Source organism: Pelobates fuscus, chromosome 2, assembly GCF_036172605.1.
Source record: "Pelobates fuscus isolate aPelFus1 chromosome 2, aPelFus1.pri, whole genome shotgun sequence".
NCBI lineage: Eukaryota > Metazoa > Chordata > Amphibia > Anura > Pelobatidae > Pelobates > Pelobates fuscus.
Window position 1 is genome coordinate 124,500,680 of NC_086318.1, and position 17,134 is coordinate 124,517,813.

General features: G+C 40.8%; 1 protein-coding gene across 1 annotated transcript; it reads right to left on the minus strand.

Annotated features, from left to right (window-relative positions):
* Positions 1-6,448: 6,448 nt before the first annotated feature.
* On the minus strand, positions 6,449-16,837 carry EIF5A2 (eukaryotic translation initiation factor 5A2). Its single transcript, XM_063442661.1, has 5 exons — positions 16,729-16,837; positions 15,578-15,754; positions 14,790-14,894; positions 7,587-7,718; positions 6,449-7,398 (listed from the first exon to the last, which is right to left on the minus strand). The coding sequence occupies exons 2-5, from the start codon at positions 15,740-15,742 to the stop codon at positions 7,336-7,338; spliced, it is 465 nt and encodes a 154-aa protein (XP_063298731.1). The 5' UTR covers positions 15,743-15,754; positions 16,729-16,837; the 3' UTR covers positions 6,449-7,335.
* Positions 16,838-17,134: the final 297 nt, after the last annotated feature.

The window sequence follows — 17,134 nt, forward strand, 5'->3', positions numbered from 1 at the left end:
CCAATTAAGTCTACTGTCCACATCGTCAAGGACATCCAACCACTGGGATATGGGAGTATGCAGCAAACAAGCAGTGTTCCTTGGTGAAAGTATTAAAATTGTTGGCTTATGGGTTTACTGTGCAATAGCCATAATATTGCCAATATTGCTTATGTGATGTAGAGCAGTTATAGAGAATAAGGGCACATAATATGACAACCCTGACCTTGATGGCAATTATATACAATGTGAGAAAAGCAACTACATATATACCAGGACATTCCTACCCCTTCACTGGGGCACTGGTTTGGCAGTGTGTTTTTTTCCCCCTGTCGTTATTTTGAATCTGAGCACTAATCTAACTACATTAACCACTTTTTATACTATGCTGGCCTAAAGAGCTATGAAAAATATACTATACAGTACCGGTATATCCAACGTTCAGATTAGAGCAGTGCTAGTATCACCAATAACCTAGTTTCCTTGTAACCACTTTAACATTTTACTGGTCTCTTCACAATATCAAAAAAAAAAAAAACTCCATGCAAATATGCAGCCTGGCAAATCAAAACATATTTTTGAACAATGTTCTTTTCCCCTGTGGAATTACTAGAGTTCCTCATACAACTCACCTGTAGTCAAGTGTTGGAACAGTGTTCTCTTAGCAGTTCCTCCTTAAATCAATTATAATCTCAGTCTAATCCAATGCTTCTCAGAGGAGCACTGATAACCTATGACATATGCAATGACATGCTCCATCAAATACATTTCTGAATGGACATGAATCATTTCAACATGTTTTTCTAGCAATAAATAATGCAACACATCATTTTATAATTTCTTCAAAGAGTAATTAGTCTGAAAATAGGCCTTCAAACTTTATGCAGAGTTGTAAAACAAATTTATCAAGATGCCACTCAATTAGCACCGTAAAATGTTGTGTTGGAAACTGGCAACAAACTAGTTAAACTACTGGCATTGCTCTGTGCGGCAGACACATTTTGGTGGGGCTGATGGAGTATCTAGTTTTGCAGATGACCGCGCCTTTTAAAGCTTGTCAAGAAAACCTGGCCCCCACTGACCTTCAACTCTTACTGATGTGGAGCACCCACACCCAATTCTAGAAACCACTAGATGGCCATTGAGCGCTTTTGGAAAGCACATCAGTAGGCTACTACTCTGCGGCGGAGTAAGGGTCTGGTTGTGTGAGCCTCCTCTGATCAATATACTCATGCACACCTTTCTACAACTACTGGCCCGCTTAGGCTGAGGGCCACCTTTTTGATGACCCATGGCCATAGGACAGACTCCAACCGATGGTGGTGCACCTTCTGTGTCTCCCCAACGGAGAAAGACTGGCTACCCGAATGTCCAAGTCCATGATTCACAGATACTGGCCTACAATCCAGCCTGGGGCTGAAGGGACATTGCTGTCTCTGAACTCTCCACCGGTTAAAAAGGACACTATAATCACCAGAACTACAGCTTATTGTATTTGTTCTTGTGAGTAGAATTATTCCCTTCAAGCTTTTTGCTGTATACCCGGTCTTTTCAGAGAAACCATGAAACCCTCCCAACAATGAGGCATTACCAATAATCTTTGAACTGTGCTCTTGATCTTACCTGTCATATAAAAAAAAAAAAAAAATTGTTATACTGAAAATAGTCCGTAATCATGCCACGTAAGTTTATTTTCTCCCAAAAAGACTCCAAACTAGACATCTGACAGAGCCTATCCTTTATTAGTGTTTAACTACTTGTGCAATCCACAGTAATGGGATGGCAATACACATTACATTTTACATTAGGTTTGAATTAAGTGAATACAAAATATACAAGCCCATTTTACATATAACCTGAAGTGGCAAAATATACACTCCTAACAGGCCTGAGCCACACTTTAGATATTTTTGGAGAAAACCCTGAATAACTTTTAGAAAGACATGGTATTTGCATGGAAATCCATCCTTTAGTTATAACAACTCAGTGAACCACTTGCCAACTGTAATGGATAATAGACATGTGCAATTCGGACAATTCGGGTACTTCCAAATGTCCGAAGTGCCAAATTGCCGATGTCCCGAAATTACCAAAGTGTCAAAGTGCTGAAGCACAGTATTGCCTAAGTACCAATATACTTACCCAGTGAAAGAAGAAGAATGTTACATTGTATACAATTTAAAATAAAAAGTATACAAACAGAGCCAGGATTCACCTGTAAGCATTTGCAACATTTACAACAATTAAGTAACACACATTCATATAAAATGTAAGTTACTTGGCTAGTCAGTTTAATGACAGGAATGAATAAGTAGATAGCTCCCTAATACCATGGGAATTAGGGTGTTATCTACTAAAAGGCTGAAAGACCTAAATTGGTCTTTCAGCCAAATTTACTAATACTAAGTAAAGATTACTGTCTATTAAACAGTTAGCAGCCTGTGGCTGTTCACTGTAACCAAAAAAAATAAGCTCCTCCCCCCCCGGCGGGGGCCCTAAATTGGAATGGGGGGGGGATTTAATGTCCTCCCCTGGCCCCGGTGGGTGGGGGTCCTACAGTAAAATAAGGGGGGACACCTAGTGTCACCCTAAAAATAATGAGGGGGGACCTTTAACTAGGGGAAAAAAAATAAATAAACTTATAAAGCCTTGCCCCACCCTGCAATTAGGTTCAGAGCACTCTGATTGGTGGGTTTAAGCCATCCAATCAGAGTGCTCTGACAGGTAAATCTCTACATTTACCTGTCACAGCACTGGTTTGAAATCCACCAGAGTGCTGTGTCATTTTACACAGCGTGGGAAAGTGCTTTGGAATTTTCCCACGCTGTGTAATTTGACTCATAACTCTCTGATTGGTGGATTAAGTAACCAGAGTTATGAGTCAAATTACACAGCGTGGGAAAATTCCAAAGAACTTTCCCACGCTGTGTAAAATGACACAGCACTCTGATTGGTGGATTTCAAACCAGAGCTGTGACAGGTAAATGTAGAGACTTACCTGTCAGAGCACTGATTGGATGGCTTAAACCCACCAGAGTGCTCTGAACCTAATTGCTGGGCGGGGCAAGGCCTTGTAAGCCTTGCCCCGCCCTGCAGAGCTCAGGTCTGCGCGGAGCCCTCCAGGGGTAAAGATGGATTATTTTTTTTTGCGCTCGCCTTTTTTTTTTATAATTGCGTCGGTTATTATGGTTTTTTATTTTTTTGAAGAAAGAAAACATCGAATGGCAAGTTTTTTTTTTTTTTTTTTTTTACAGGTACTTAGTTAAAGGTCACCCCTCAGTTTTTATGAGGGGGAGGGGGATAGGTAGGGGGATAAGTTTTATTGGGGGGGGGGGGGAAAGGAGAAATGGGGTGACTAGGGGTTTGGGGACCCCTAGTCACCGCTCAGGGGTGGGGGCCGGGGGGGAGAACCTTAGTATTTAGGACCCCCACCCGCCGCTGGGGGGGGGGGGGGAGGGGGAGACACTAGGTCCCCCCCTCCCCCTTATTACTATTTAGGGCCCCCACCCGCCGCTCCGTGGGGGGAGCCCACTATTTTTTTTAAACAGTGAGCAGTCACAGGCTGCTCACTGTTTACTAGACATGCCCCTACTCGCGGTATAGCGAGTAGGGGCAAAATGTACCAATACCAAGTAATTTTTAGGTCTTTCAGCCTTTTGGTAGATAACTCCCTGATACCGTGGGAATTAGGGAGTTATCTACCAAGCGGCTGCAAGAGAAGTCCCGAATTGTGAAAATCCCAAATTTCGGAATGCCGAACCAAATTTTTTCCCCCATGCAGATGCCCAACAGATAACATGTTCTAGAAAACACCTTCGAATAGGCCAGGCAATTGCTTAGGGCATTATACTATTTCAGGAGGTCCCAATGGTTAAGAACCAATTGGGACACCATTTAAAATAGTAAATTACAAGTATCTGGGTGTTAACTAAAGGAACATGTAAGAGCAAGCAATGTACTGGAAGTATACATTTTGTGTGTCAAATATACTGCCTTGCAGTCACATTATTTTAGCAGACAAACGCAACAACTTTCAGCCACTGATTACCATCCAAACATGGGAAGAGTTGTATTGTACATAGCTCACCAGGCAAAGACACATGTATGTATAACTAGGCACTGTGCCCCAGATTGCATCTTGCATCAAGGCTCTATAACCAGACATTAAAGATATAGAGGGTTTACACTAAACGCATATTATAGGAAACGGAAATCAGAAGGTTAAAGCATCGAGCCTATCCAAATTTAAAGAAATATCAACTAAGCTGGTCAAAAAGCTTGGCTATAGCCTATATTTGAAGTTAAGAAACCAGCAAGTACACTATATAATGCCAAGAATGACAAGCCTTTAGTAGTATCTGGTAAAATAGCACTCAATGCAGCTCACAGTTGAACAGCTGAAGTTCTACTGGGTCCAGATAATTAAAACAAAACCAGCTATTTGAATTAGTGAGATTGTCAAAAGTTCCAGCAATAGGTTGATGACTGAATAGTGATCGCATTGCGCACCTAGGTTACAACTCGAGTTGGAAACAAATTCATTAGAATAAACCAGCAGCTAGTTATAGCAGATATCCTGTTAAACACAATGGTTAAAAAAAAGTGTATAATATATAGCAGGTTATAGTAAATGGGGGCCATAAATTCTGGGAATGAAGCAAGTTTATTTCACATCTACTAAACTGGAGGCACAGATCCTTATTCTCATTACATTAAACAAGAAGAATTGAATAAATGCTTTTCATATCGCCATTCAACTTTTTGTATTAGCTTCTTATACATAGTTATGAGCTTATCCTCATAACAGGGCACTAGTGTCCCACAGCTACTGATAAGCACTGCATTCCACCAATAAGTTCTGACGCAAGATATTCTTTCAATCATGGAGGCGCTCGATTGAACTTTCCTTATTGCAGATGTCGTCTGTCTAAAGATGTTTAACAGCAGCGATATTTCATGGATAAAAAGGCGTTTTTTGGGGGGAGTGGTGGTAGTTTAATCACCTGATCTGAGAGGATGACATTTTAGGTGCTACAGTAGAAAATAATCCAGAAACCTTAGCACACCTACTTTGAAATTGTTACAATTGTTTAAATACCTACAAACCCCAGACTGTTTACCACTTTAAATTTGTATTTACAAAACAAGTGTACATTTTATGATGCAAAGTAACTGTAGACCACAGAGGTAACATACATTAGCAAGAGCAATTTAACATTTAACTTGAATCTGAAATGTATGCAACAATCAAATAAGCATTTTAACTGTTACAGAATTAGCCATTTAAACCAACTTTCACATGGTTTGTAGGTTCTATGCTTAAGTGAAGCTGGGCAAGAGGGAAAAGCACAAATTAAAGTCACACAACACATCTGCTATAATCGTGTTGGTCATTTCAATCCTTATGTGCAAAGGACGGTCATCCCCCCAGAGTAGATCTATACATATTACTTTCTGCAAAATTACCAAGGACATCTAGATCACAACGGGAGACTAGAAACCAAAATGTTGCCAACAGATTGATGGCCATGCACAAAAAGAAAAAAAGTATAAGGACATAATGAGTAAAGAATTTTTTTTTTTTTAACCAGTTTCTAAGTAACTCCATGTTTTCACACAAGTTGACAGTTTAGAGAGACTTAAGCGGTTTCTTTTTGAAAGAACACATTGAGTGAATAATAGAATGGCAGTGCATTTTAGAGCAGTAACCAAACTCTAGCCCTTAAAGATCACCAATGGGTCAAAAACGAACCATTCACTAATGTGTACTCAGTTGGGTGAATATTCAGGTTTTCATTAAGAAGCGACAGATGAGTAGAAACATTTGTTTAGTGTCACTTTAGACTGCATATTCTGAATGCATGCAGAGAATAGAAGCCAGTGTTAGTCAGCACATTTACAATTTTCCTAAACCTTTCAAGGAAGTCAAAAGATTACAGTAACCAGCATTCCTGCACTAGGTGTCCTTCAAGATGAAATACACAAACTGACCAAATTTAACACTTAAAAGTTCACACAAAGTACATGAAAAAATTTGTGGGATTTCTACGTAGCGGTAAGAAGTGTACGCAAATTATCCAATTTAAGCCACATCTAGCTTTAAAGACATCAGAAAGATGTTCAGTTGTAGGGCAGGTGCTTAAAGTAAGTAGGCACAAGAGAGGAGATGTTATACGTCAATATTACACAGAAATGTTGTGCTGCACAAACTATGAAGATCTTACTTCCCAGAATGCATGTGAGGGAAGAGTGTTCCGTCAAGGTTGGTGGGCGAGGTAATTGGAGATTAAATCCAGAACTGTTACCTTACCAGCTTTAAAAAGGTACCTTAGATGTATTAACACAGTTAAATACATAAGAGGGATTTGACAGCTTTGATAAAAGTACTCGACGATTGCATGATCATTGTCCACATTGTCACAAAAGGTAGAATCCACAAAATAAAAATTCACACTGGAAGCACTGCAAACCGATTCCCAGGTAGGTCTTTACTCAGTTTAATATTTCAAGATAAATACAAGGAAAAAAGCAACTGAACTGCATTTTTCTATTTTTATTTTTTTTTCAGTCTGATGACAAAGGCCTCAAGTGAAAATCTGTAGCGTTAACAACTCTAACCCTCATTTGTGCCATGTATGCCCACTATGTAAATCATACAACATACAGAGTGCCTGTCTAAACTTTAGGCAGGCTTTGACACCAGTTTATAAGGTTACAAAATGCAAGCCAACATGTTGGCATAGGAGAGTACAGAGGTAATACAATTTTGTTTGCACATGGCCATCAGGACTTTTAAATTTGTTTTATAATGATGGGACAGGGAAGTTGCAAACAAACTGGCATTTCTAAATCACTTAAGTTACTCAGTCCAAGCTGTGAACTTTGTACTCCAGACATAACATGCATAAGGCTTAAAACTGTATTTAGTTTTAGAGTTCTAGGTATCATTTTGTTCTAAGATATACTAAGGGGTACTTTAAAAATCACACTGCCCAGTCAACTGTCCTTTTATCCTAGGTGTATGTAACCAGTATTTTTCATCAACACTTGATTTAAACTATGCATCTGGAGCAGATTTGATGCAACAAAACTAATGCCGTCAGTTCAGATGGACCTTCAAAATAAACACCTGCAAGGATATCAACACCTAAAGCATTCAAACTGAATCTAACTGCAGTGATTTGGAAAATAGCCAGTTAACCTGCATAGCCCATTTCCGCTTCGAGCAAACACATGAAAACAATTGAAAAAAAATAATGAGGTTTTGAAAAGGCCATATGCTTTGGTGACAATCAGAACCAAATTTAAGATCTGTTTATCTTGACCTGAGCACTTTGCTCGAGCCTGGGAATATGTTTATTTGGTCATGGCCTTGATGGCAACGGCACACTCCTCATTCATAGCACACAAGACGGAGATCTGAAAGACAAATGTAACAATCATTAACTATGTAGTTGCAAAGAGGCTAGCTAAAAGTATACCCCTTGAATATGACATTAAATCAAATCAAAACATACAGTATTACATACTCAAGTAAAGGGATATTCTGCCTGGGAAGGAATTGTTAAACAAGCAATACAAATAAAACAGCATGAAAGTCCCCTTACCATAATCTCTTCTCCGCCTTCAAATCTAGTTTCTATTTCTTTTCCCAAATCACCATCTGGCAGCTTAAGATCATCACGAACATCACCACTGTCAGTCAGAAGGGAAAGGTATTTGTCGTTGATCCCAATCAGCTAGTGGGAAAAAAAATGTAAATCACTTTAAGTTAACCACCATACAGCAGGTTTATATTTACAACCATTTAAAAACAAGTTTATACTACTACGCTAGCACACCACCACAAACCTTAGATTATATAATTTTATGTACAGAAAGTTTAGATACAATAAAAAGTGATAAGCTCACTTCATGCAGTGGCCAAAGTAGAAAAGGCCCTTGTGGGCATTGCAATCATCCACATTCAGCTCCTGTATTCATGAAGTACCCACAAACATTTTGTCAACATGTTCATTCTAGTCAACATGCGTATTTCATAAAGACCTTTAAAGCACATTTCAAAAAGTGGAACAATGTGGCTCATTGGAATGAGTGGCACATATGCAGCAATTGCTCTGATCTACCAACACACTCTCTCTCTCCTCCTCCCGCCCTCCCCCCCCCCCCAAATGCACTAAAAGAAATGCTTCTCTTTCAGAAGCACTCACTGCTTCAAAGAGTGAGACAGAAACCCAAGATTTGTTGGCAATGGGTTTTATAAAAGTGAGTGCTGCTTTTAGAAATTAGATCCCTTACTCCTTAAAAAGGTACACTCCACTGCCCAAATACAAAATAAATATCACGGTTTAATAGATATAACCTAAACGAAAACTTGCATGCATTTAATTATGTATTTTTTCATTGGAGTTATATCTAAAAAAAAGCAGATTTCATGTGTGCTGCCCTTGCAAGCCCTCTTCTTCGAATCCCAACCAGACTTTCTGTGACTGTCCATTCACAGACTTCCCAATGCAGGTGCTGTGAACAACTGCTGCCTTTTGAGTGCAAAGAAAGTTAACCAAACCAGGAAGTAACAGGACCTGTTGTCTGTTTGAAAAGCCAGGGGTGTGTAACCAGTATACTTTATAAAAGTAACTTGTAATTTTGGTGTATAGAGCATGCCCCTGCAGCCTCACTGCTCAATCCTCTGCCATTTAGGAGTTAAATCCCTTTGTTTATGAACCAGTCACACCTCCCTGCATGTGACTTGCAAAGTCTTCCATAAACACTTCCTGTAAAGAGAGCCCTATTTAGGCTTTATTGCAAGTTCTGTTTAATTAAGATTTTCTTATCCCCTGCTATGTTAATAGCTTGCTAGACCCTGCAAGAGCCTCCTGTATGTGATTAAAGTTCAATTTAGAGATTGAGATACAATTATTTAAGGTAAATTACATCTGTTTGAAAGTGAAACCAGTTTTTTTTATGCAGGCTCTGTCAATCATAGCCAGGGGAGGTGTGGCCAGGGCTGCATAAACAGAAACAAAGTGATTTAACTCCTAAATGACAGTGAATGGAGCAGTGAAATTGCAGGGGAATGATCTATACACCAAAACTGCTTTATTTAGCTAAAGTAATTTAGGTGACTATAGTGTTCCTTTAAAAAAAAAAAAAAAAAAAAAAAAAAAAAAAATCACAAAGCTTTTAATCAAGAGCTAAAGTGTTTTAGGGACAGTGGCCACAAACAAACAAACAAGACCTGTAAAAATAAGCAGGTGTATGCAGTGTCACGAGTTTGTAAACACCATAGTTTTATTTAAGCACTTGAACAAAAGACAAGAGGAAGTAAAACTCATTCACCGTGCTTTAAACCACTCCAAAATTAATTGTGGCAAGTTATTCCTTGTAGGATCTATGTTTTAACGCTGTTACAGGATGCATGACTTTAGACTTACGTTTTGAAGAAAAATGCGTGCAGTTAGCCACTTTTTAGAATATGAAATAATACCACCCATGCATAGTTTTTGCCCTGATCACACTTCAGCATTACAAAACTTGCCTTCCCTGGATTACATTAAATATTCCAAGGGCTATGCAAAAGAATGGGGTAAAAAGTTCCCTTCCAAAAATTGTTCAGATTATTTTGACTTCAATAATGTGTGCGTAACAAGACTATACCCTGTATGCAATCGAAGTCTATCATTTGCTATGGCAGACTGGCCATATAAATTGTAACTCATGGCACCTCGGGAAGAATCTGTAAGCACTAAATAGGGCTGAGCAGCAGGAATCACAACCCACAGAATGCTTAACCCCTTAAAGGGACACAACTTCTTTAGCACTCTTCAGAAGCCTCCGGTTTATGATTAAAGTTCAATTTACAGAGCAGAAGATAACATAACCCCTTAAGGACACATGACGGAAATATTCCGTCATGATTCCCTTTTATTCCAGAACATCTGATGGAAAACTAAACCATATAGTTTTCATGCAGGATGTGTCAGTCGCAGCCAGGGGAGGTGTGGCTAATGCTGCATAAACAGACTCAAGTCATTTAATGTCCAAGTGGAATTGAATTGAGCAGTGAAACTCCGGCAGCATGACCTATACATCAAAACTGCTTCATTGAGGTAAGTTGTTTTGGTGACTATAGTGTCCCTTTAAGGACAGAGGTAATTGTCTGCCTTCTGAACCAAAACAAAACCTTGAATTTGGTCTGTAGGTTTGCTCCAATGTAATTTAAAAGGGACACTATAGTCACCAGAACTACAGCTTATTGTATTTGTTCTGGTGAATATAATCAGTACCTTTGGGATTTTTGCAGTAAAAAGGCAGTGTTTACATTACAGGCTAGGGATACCTCCAGTGGCCAATCTTCAAATGGCTACTAGAGGTGCTTCATGGGGCAGTGCTGCGCAGCATTGGCATTCAGTGTCTCCACCCTTTGCACTGAGACACTGAACCTTCCTCAGAGATGCATCTCTATAAGGAGATGCCGATAGGCCAGGACTGTGTTTGGCTTGTGCCGACTGCCTCCTTGACAAAATCTGCCAATCCAATGCTTTCCCATGGGAAGTCATTGTGATTGGCAGATATTACCACTTCTGATGTCAGCCAAGGAGGTAGATCAGGGACAGACTGGAAAAAAAATATATATATTATATATATATATAAAATGGATTTTACTATATTTATGGTGCAAGGAAGGGCTACATGGTGGTTTTAACAGTATATGGTCAGGAATAAGTGTGTGTTCCTGACCATATAGGCGTCCCTTTAAGGGTTTCCCCTAAATATATATTGTTTGTTAGAGGACAGAAAAGGCTTTAATTTGTTATAATATATCATCTTTAGCACACACAAGGTGTATTTTATAAACCTGAGGTGTGCCACTCCTGTGCAAAACCCCATAATGTATTCAGATACATCTTCGGTGTACGACACCCACAATGCATGTCTGCCACTATACTGTGATGCTACAGCACCATAAGAGCTTTTAATGTTAAAATTTGGAGATGAATTTTAGGGAGTTTATGGTTCATTTTGGGGTGTTACACTAGTTTGATTGTTCAAATTACCCCCAAAGGCTAACATTTGTAAACAGACACTCCAAGGTACCTCCATATGATGCCTTAATGTATTGCCATTTTTTCACTAGTTTAGGTCAAAGGTTTTAGTAAAGTGTTTATTTTATGTATTTTTTTTTTTTTTTTACACACACACACACACACACAACTACATTTTCATCTGCATTTGTCAAAACCAATGTGTGCCATTGTGATCAAAGCCCTCCTCCCCCAAATTATGCCAAAACCTTTCTGAAAAAATTAAAATAAAATTTTTACTGTTAGAATTTTGATCAATTAATTTGGCCTAATACGCATTTTTTGGGAGGCAATGTAGCAATATTACAGTTTGCATTACACAATGAATGCATACAATTTATGAAATTCAACATCACGAGGCATGCCACATAGTATATGTTGAGCCTTATTATACAGCCATTTTAGCACTATTCCCCCATGACCTCCCCTCCCCAAGTTCATGGTATTTTAGCTTAGCTTTTTTTTTACATGCACATTGCAAATTTAGCAGTATATTTTGTTAACTCTATACTGTAACAAATCACTAATTTGAGCTTAACTATATCTCCCGAGTACAGAATGACCACTGTCAAGGTTTTTTGTGTGAAAATACAGAGCTGAATCTATTATTTTGTTTTTCTTCCCTTTTATGTAAACACTGTGCTGAACATTCTTCATAGAGATGCATTTAACAAATCTCTATGAGGAGATTCAGATTGGTGCTGGGCAGTATTTTGCAGCGGATCTGGGTTTGCTTACCAAAGCTTTGTATTGGCAGAGATCCTCAATTACGCTCTCAGTCAATTAGACCCAGCCGGAATAAAAGTACGTTTTTTTTTTGTGGTGGTGGAGGGAAGAGAGGAAGCAACCTAACATGCTTTTCTAACACTGTAAGGTCAGGAATACAACAATTAATTGTTGTAATCCACTACAGCATATAGTGTTCCTTTAAAGGAGCACTATAGGGTCAGGAACACATGTATTCCTGACCCTATAGGGTTAAAACCACCATCTAGCCCCCCTGGTTCCCTCTTGCCTCCCTAAATATAGTAAAATCTTACTTGTATTCAAGCCTGAAGCTGCTGGCTTTGTCCCTGTTTCCTTTTGACTTGCCCACTGCCTGCTGACATCAGATGTGGTGGCCTGATCCAGTCACAATGCTTCTCCATAGGATTGGCTGAGACTGACAAGGATGCAGATCCAGCACAATTCAAAACACAGCCCTGGCCAATCAGGTTGAATTGAATCAATGAATCTATGAGGAAAGTTCAGTGTCTGCATGCAGAGGGAGCAGATACTGAATGTTTGGATGCATTTTAGGCAGCCATGACCCAGGAAGGAACTCCAACAGCCATCTGAAGAGTGGCCATTGAAGTTATCACTAGGCTGTAATGTAAACACTGCATTTTCTCTGAAAATACAGTGTTTATAGCAAAAGGCCTGACGGTAATGATTCTACTCACAAGAACAAATTCAATAAGCTGTACTTCTGGTGACTATAGTGTCCCTTTAACTATTATTCTAGAACACCTGAGTATGATACCGTAACTTTTATACCTTTGCAAAGTAGTATTAATCCCAGTTTATAGCCTAAACCAAACACAAATTATAAACCAAATCTAATTAAAACAAAAACCACACCTTTATCCTAACCCATAGTCTAATTATATCCCTCACATATATCCATATAAATAGTTAGAAGGATTCCCTGTAATGTCAGCACAGGAATTCCCTTGCTGGCTTGAATCCTAATCTGGAACCCAATTCCAATACTAAAATTTAATTCTAAAACACATCTGAATACTAATCCCAAAGGTTCCCCTCTGCTAATATCTGTGCCGATACTAGCAAAGGGAAATCCAAGATAAGGGTAATTTGCTGCCATCTACTAGCTATTTATAGAACGACAGTCTCCTATCAGTTTCATGGATTATAGTATGCCCAGTGCATTAAGATAGGTGCTGGGCAATTGGGACATTGTGGGAGACCCTCCAGGGTCTGTTTAGACGCTGGGGGTCTCAGAAACACTAGCTCTAGTGAGAAAACCACTGGCTGAGCTGGACCACTCAGCTGCAGTGTTCTCTATGGATTAGAAAGGCTATATGTAGTGCTGACCTTCAGCAGCTCAATTGATAGTTGGTACTCACTGGTGTGATCAGGGATTTAACCTGATGTGTCATTATGCTCTAAAGTGATTAATGCCCATTTTAGTTTGGATGAAATGACACGTATCAACACAGCTCTAGCTATGCAATATCAAAGTCAACAGACTTGATATATGCTGAAGTTGATTACAACTATAGATTAATTTAGTGTATAGGTTGCGATGGAATTCCTAAATATGTGCCATTTACTACACCTGCCTTTTTTTCCTCTCTGTTTGTTAGCCACTTGATTTGCCAGCAAGCATCGAGGATGCAAGGGAGGGAGCTTCTGTGGCACAAAGAATGGTAAAGTGTGCTATTTTTTTTCCATCTTTTTCTGTCCTTAAAGGCTACTAACAGAAAAAACACATATACATGCTCACCAGACAATACTGTATAGATTCGTTGAAAAACCAAGGGTCACAGAAAAGCCAATGCAGCAGCTACCTACACATAATTTCAATCAAATTACAATGCAGTCAAAAGATAAACCAAACCAACACAAAGCAAGGACTACCGTCTTATGTCTTTTCCTTCCACTTGATAAAGGGTGGAGCTGCCATCGTCAACCTCTAATCACACTAGTGACTACTGTGAGGAAAAACCTATTGCCCGTGGAAGTTCCTGCAGCCTTGTGGGATCTTATATAGAGCGCTGCACCAATGTAGGCTCCTGGCAGATGAAACACTAGCAACCGAAGATAGAGATGGAGGCACCCTCCATGGACAGCTCCAGGGAAGTAAAAAATCTACCTTGTGCTACAGTCAGGGGCATTGCAAAATATGCATTTATGGTAAAGACCCCAGAATGTGAAAGAGCAGTTGTAACTGTATTCATAAAACTTAAAGTAATGCTGCTAAATATTTCAGAGTGATATGATCAAGTTATGGAAGATACCATAGCTGGCAAAGTTTACTGGGCCATAAATATTCAAACAAATACAGCTTGTGATCTCAGTTTAAACTTAAAAATATATGAATATTCCAAGCACAATACAGCTCCCCTCCTTATATATTGTAAGTAGTCAACTATTACCTCTGGAGCCATCCCAGTGTAAAGTTTTATATTGATGGACACTTACCTTGATCCTCCGGGAGCCCAAGGTCCATCCAGTCCTCAATATTATCCTAGAGTAATAGTTCCTATTATTGTTGAGAAATCTTAATTTTGTTCCTATTTTGACACTACTTAAGACGGGAATAACCACAGGCACCGAAAGACCCAGGTAAGTATCAAAGCGTTAGAAAACCGTTTGACCTTTTATTATAGGAAGAGAGCTGTAGCAGTTATGGTAGAAGGCTGGTACGATGGTTGAATAAGTGCATATAGCCACAATGCAGTGACTGCAAGATATCCAGAGTATTTGTTTAGATAATTAAATCTAGAGAGGAGATTTAAAACATTAAACTGTCTAGATTGCTTTTAAATAATACAAAATGTTTATTGTGGACATTTACATATTGCCAACAGATTGTGCTCTGCTTTATTAAATATATGTGTGGGGAAATAACAGCACATAAATATTTGAACTGTTAAAAGGAGACAACAGATAAGATGACAATTGTATCAAAGTGTAGATTGCAGTCAAATGTGGTCAACTTACTTGATAATCACTTCTTTTAATATTTGGAACATCCATGTTGTGGGTAGATGGACAAATATCTTCATACTTCTTACCACTGAAAATATCAATACCAACAAGGTGAACCTGCAAAACAAATCACCAACAGAAATGCTAAATATTTTCTGAAACCACAAGCAAGAAGCACCTTTGCTTAATTAGGAAATGTAACTTTTGTGAAAGTGAAATTCCTTGTGTTTTTCCCCATCCCATTAAACACAACTGATGAGTTTCTGAGAATGAAATGTCCAACACAGGACAACCAATGCAGTACTTGTGTCCATGGAAACATCACTACATCCAACTAGATTATGTTAGACTTTCATCTCAATGAAGTCATGGTGTCCAGTGGTTGTGTGGGCCTTCTTACGGTAAACTGTATATAGCCAGAAGCTTTATAGTCAATAGAAGAATGGTATTTTTGGAGCCCTTGTATAAGCAAACACTATAAACACTGCACCTACGATGACAGATGCCTTTATGAGAGTCCCACAATATCTGATCTTCTAACAATATACATCTGGCTTACTATACAAAAGACAGACAGTCATGTTATACTTTAATGGGCATTAAGAGATGAGAACGTCTACTGTTACATACGTAATCGTCACTTTTTGACTGCACCGGTGCATCTAGCCAACAAGACTGGAAAAGACAATTACTATTTCTACTAATCAGAACTGTACCACAAGAGGAATTTAACATGCCAGTGCGTATGATATTCTTTAGACAAACACACATTTAATGATTACTAGCTTTCTTGTATTTACCTTGGCATGACCATGTTTGCCGGTCTTAGAAGTAGACATTTCAACAATTTTACAAGGACGTCCCTTCAGAACCACAAAGCCGTTCTTGCGCAGGGCAGAGCACTGCATGGGGAAAGTGGTGGAAGCTCCAGCATCTCCAGTGGTGAAATCGATATCATCTGCCATGTTGCTGGGTGTCTAAGATGGCAAACGGAGGATTGGTAATAAAAAATCACTGAACAGTCACAAATACTAACACGAAGACATTGAAATTCCATATATCAAATATGGTCCACATTTCCCATGATGCCCTGACATTTAATGATGCCCATGAGCAGATACTCGTAACTATTCCCATTAAGTTAATAATGCAGTGGTTAAAGCAATCTTTATATTAATATCTAAGATTTCTGTAAAAGCCCACAGTTGCTGCAATGTGAAGTGTGCCATGTTTGAGCTCTCCTTATGTTTTACAGGCAGAGGGCCAAGGCAGTACCCAGATATAGGGATTATAATTGGGGGGCAATGGGGGCCCAGCCTGCGATAACCCATTGAGTGCCACAGGATGCTACACCCAGTGCCCACGTGCGGTGCCCATGGGGGTAAGGTCGCAGCCATGGTGGGTCAGCCAGACCCGGGGGAAGCCGGGCTCCAGGCCCTGTCACTATCCACGTGTCGGAGACACGCCTGGCCCAGGAAACGGAAGCCGCCAGTGCAGGCCACAGGCGGCCAGGGGAGCCCGGTTACCGGCAGGCAGGAGCCGCTAGATGGGGCCCCCGAGAGCCCCGCACTATGGCGCCCCCTGAGCAGTAGCGCAGCTCAGCGCGGGAAAGCTGCCAGGCCGGCCGGGGATCCAGCAGCTGTTTCCAGTGTCTCAGGCCGCACCTCGCCCATCCCCCCGCTCGCAGCCCGCATGGAGAGCAGGCCCGCTCCCAGCCAGCGGGCGGCACGGACAGGCCCTCCACGGACAGGCCCTCCACGGGCGCCCACTCCCTCCCCGCCCGAGCCGGTCCCAGCCTGGCCCTCTCCACCCCCCTCGGCCATGCCCGCCTCATGCATCGCACGACGGCATCCCCGCCCCGAGCCAGCGACAGGTCAGCGGGAGCCGAGCCCCGGCACACAGCGAGGCTGGGATCCAGGAGCCCCCGGCCGCCATGCCAGCCCTGCCTTACCTTGCAACAAAAAAAGAACGTCACTGCGCAAACGCGCCCAATTTCACTGCGGCAGCCCGGGAGAGGAGGGATCAGCGGAGGCTTCACCCAGGACCCGCCCCTCCACTTCCGGTTCTGGTGGGGGTTGTAGGGCGGGGCCGGGCTCGCGCAGGCGCACGTGCCGCGGACAGGGTGGGGATTGGGCACTGAGCCCCCCGGGTCAGAGTTACGTCACCAGAGCCCCGCCTACCTTCAGCGCGGCGCATGCGTCATATCCGCCGGGGACTCACCACGTGGTGGGATCGGCAAGGAGCACATTGTGCGAGCACCCATACATTGCCTTTACCTTTAACTGCCCATAATGGGAGCTGGACCACAACCCAGCCTGCAGTGACTGAGAATAGGAGATCAAACAGTTAAACACTCC

Bases quoted from the DNA above. Each gene is read 5' to 3' on its own strand.
- EIF5A2 (XM_063442661.1), bottom strand. From the start codon at position 15,742: ATGGCAGATGATATCGATTTCACCACTGGAGATGCTGGAGCTTCCACC. The intron at 14,895-15,577 runs GTAAATACAAGA...TTTGTTTTGCAG, and splicing joins GCAAACATGGTCATGCCAAG to GTTCACCTTGTTGGTATTGA. The intron at 7,399-7,586 runs GTAAGGGGACTT...TTTGTCTTTCAG, and splicing joins AAGGCGGAGAAGAGATTATG to ATCTCCGTCTTGTGTGCTAT.